This window comes from Myiozetetes cayanensis, unplaced genomic scaffold (assembly GCF_022539395.1).
Source record: "Myiozetetes cayanensis isolate MyiCay16 unplaced genomic scaffold, myiCay2020 scf4, whole genome shotgun sequence".
Classification (NCBI taxonomy): domain Eukaryota; kingdom Metazoa; phylum Chordata; class Aves; order Passeriformes; family Tyrannidae; genus Myiozetetes; species Myiozetetes cayanensis.
In genome coordinates, this window is record NW_026087631.1 from 29633312 (window position 1) to 29636486 (window position 3175).

Genomic DNA, 3175 nt, shown 5'->3' on the forward strand with positions numbered 1-3175 from the left:
AAAAAAAAACAACAACATGTTGAAGAATTGCAGCCATGCAAGATTCATTTAAAAGACATGCAGATGTGGCACCTGGGGACATGGTTTAGTGGTGAGCTAGGCAGTGCTGTGTTAGTGGTTGGACTCGATAGTCTTAGAGGTCTTTTCCAGCCTCGATGATTCAATGATGCTCAGTGTTCACAGGGTAGCTCTGCCCTCTGGACCCCATGGTCTGGACAGAAAAAACCACCATGTCCCAGAGAGCAGACAGCTCAGAGAGAAACTTCCTTGGAGGGGGTTTTTGGGGCAGGTGTTATGTTAAACAGTGACTACACATAGGAAATCACAAGTTTTGGCTCTAAACAGAAAGCACATATTTTCAAATGAAGGTATAAAAATGTATTTACAAAAAATAATCACAAGCAAATGAGGGGCACTACATCATATACTATACCCAACAACTTCCTCTTTAACCAACAGGATCAAGTTATACATAATAAATTCTTGTCACATTATTTGACGATGTGATTGTCACATTATGTAATAATTTGAACAAGAGGAGTTCAGTGAGGAGAAGGAAAATAAATACCTCTATAGATTCATGGCAGTAATGCACAAATAGGGATAAAAAAGCTCAACATATCTGTACTTCCATTTGTGGAATTTAATAAAACCTGGGGATCAAATACCAAAAAAAAAAAATGTCCATGTAATTTATACTAAAGGCATTATAAGCAGAAACTGTTAAGTATATAAACATAACCTTTACACTTGACTATTTACCTTTAACTATGTAATGAGTTTTCTAAGCCGTAATGTACTATATCCCCTCTTAAAATTTAAAAAAAGTTCTAGCAAAATAGGGCTTCTAAAATTTCAAATATGATGAGGCACTCTGCTGTAAATAAGACTTTCTGAAATGAAAAAAAAAATCCTCAGCACAAGATCAGTCACATTTCTGGCAATGCAGGGCATCTTGTCCTACTCAATTCTATATGTTTAAATCTTGTAATATAACATTAACAATAGAATTTAATCTGGAAATAATCTTCATGGCACAGTACATTTTTATTTCATGACAATGGTTCTTCATTGGTGCATTCCCCAGAATTCTGCTTTCTAGCCACAATCTATTATGCTGCTTCTGAGTGGCTTTGTTTTCCCATGGCTAACTCACCACTGATTTTGTACTTTTCAGCAAAATAATCAGAGTCAAAGCTCACAGACAAATCTGGAGGACACACGTAAACGTTTCCATTGTCTATTGTGAGCTTATGAGTCCTTTGTTTGACACCTTTTGATTGCCACTGTGGTGTTGGTGATGGCTCCAGAGGGTTTATTCCTTCATATAATCCTTCTCCTGTTTCCAAGGTAATTTTAAACTTATGCCAAGGACAAACAATACATGCTTGGCCATTGATATCCTGCAGGAAGAAATAAAAAACACAGCAAGTCATCTTCTAGGACAAGAGATATGTTTGATGATTTGGCTGCATGGCTGGGTGCTGTTATATAACCAGTTTTTTCAATGTTATGCTCAAAAGTACTAGAAAAATGCGTCAGTTTTCACATGACTCTATGCCAGTGCATTATTTTTATTTTGCTTACATACCTCTATTTCTCCTTGACACAAAGGACCTCCTTCATCTGAAACATGGCAGAATACAATAATTATTTATGTAGCAAACATACTTTATAGTTAATTGTTGCAACATAGAGATAATATGTGCAAGCATCTTACGGTAGCAGCGAGAGTCCAGAGCATGAAATTTCCCCTCATGGTAGAAAACAACAATTTCTCTGCCATCGATTTTGGCTGTTATTCTTCTGGACTTCTTTATGTCCTCTTCTTTGCCAATAAATATAAGACCATCTGGCCCCGTTTCAGCTGTTCCTGTGCTTGAGCTGTGTGACTCCGCATCCTTAAAACACACAAAAACGCACGCAAACAAAGGAAAAACCTACTTATAAAGCAGGTCACATTTGGATTTCTGTGGGTACGTGGATGTCCCAGAGAAAACCCTGATGCATAAGGTAAAAGGAGGAGAAGTTTTAGTGGAAGACTATCAACATGCAGACAAAGAAAAGCACAGGAGTTTGGTGATAACGTTCAGTCCATGTTCACTAACAGAACAGGGACAAGGAAAACCAGCTGTTGCAAATCTGATACCCTGCAAACCTTGCCTCAAGCTGAGGCAAGATAAATTCTCAATCACTATTCATTTACTCTGCACTTTAACCACCTTCTCCCCTCAAAACCTATATGCAGACAAATACAAAGATGGTAAATGTAAAATACTATATAATTTATTTATGCAAATGAGTAGCATTTACATGTAAACCCAGTCCTCTTTAAATATTATAGCTAGAAAGATAGTGATGTAAGTTGATAAAAAATTATTCTGCAAAAGGGAAAAAACATTGTTTATTGAGCTGTATTCAACTAGACCTTTCTAACAAATGTGCCTGCCTTACGCTTCCTCTTCTTATGTATTTCAAACATCTAACAGGCTCTCCCTCTCTCAACAGATTACATAGGCAGCTTTATCACAAAAACTGCCTTCCCATTAAATTTACAATTAGCTACTGTTTTCCAGTTCTCTTCAGATTCCTAGTACAACCACGCTACCCTTCCTTCCTCAGAAAAAACGGTTTAAAACAGGTCTTTATAAACACAGAGCCCAAAGGGGAACTGTGACTGGGGGGGCCTCTGGCTGCAGGGGATGCAGAGCCACTGAAAGCCACACTGTACCTTTGCTCCATGCCAGATGGCTATGGAGATGAGAAAGCAGATGAAGTAGTGGATGCTGAGGATGATGAGGTCCAGCATTTCCTCTCTTCACAGTGTCTGTCTGCCAGACCTTGTTCACATCTGTCATGACGTGTGTCGCAGCACCTCTTTATGTGCAAATGGGAGGCAGTGGGGCCGGCCCCTATAGCACCCTATGGCAGGATGTATGGAGGCTCAGCACGTCAGAACCCAGCTCTGTCAGGGCTGATAAGAAGCAGGGACATGCTGTGGCTGGCCTGATAACAGAAGAGGAGAGCTTCACGTTCCTCCTGCTGCTGTCCTGTCAGCCCATGTGACTGCTGCCTTCTCCCAAAACCCTGCTCAGTCATAGGTATGTGCCATGTGTCCTCAGGATCGCCAACTGCATATTTCCATGTTTCATTGCACTGGGAAGAGTAGTGACAT

The 3175-nt window shown here is 39.7% G+C and overlaps 1 protein-coding gene across 1 annotated transcript; it reads right to left on the reverse strand.

Moving 5' to 3' along the window:
• Positions 1–363: 363 nt before the first annotated feature.
• RFESD (Rieske Fe-S domain containing) lies at positions 364–2881 on the reverse strand. The gene is made up of 4 exons (XM_050328459.1): positions 2732–2881; positions 1721–1901; positions 1592–1626; positions 364–1403 (listed from the first exon to the last, which is right to left on the reverse strand). Exons 1-4 carry the CDS (start codon positions 2807–2809, stop codon positions 1113–1115), a joined length of 585 nt encoding a protein of 194 aa, XP_050184416.1. The 5' UTR covers positions 2810–2881; the 3' UTR covers positions 364–1112.
• Positions 2882–3175: the final 294 nt, after the last annotated feature.

Coding starts and splice junctions, on each gene's coding strand:
- RFESD (XM_050328459.1), bottom strand. CDS start 2,809: ATGCTGGACCTCATCATCCTCAGCATCCACTACTTCATCTGCTTTCTC. Junction 1,902..2,731: donor CCATCTGGCATGGAGCAAAG/GTACAGTGTGGC, acceptor GTGTGTTTTAAG/GATGCGGAGTCACACAGCTC. Junction 1,627..1,720: donor TCTGGACTCTCGCTGCTACC/GTAAGATGCTTG, acceptor GCCATGTTTCAG/ATGAAGGAGGTCCTTTGTGT.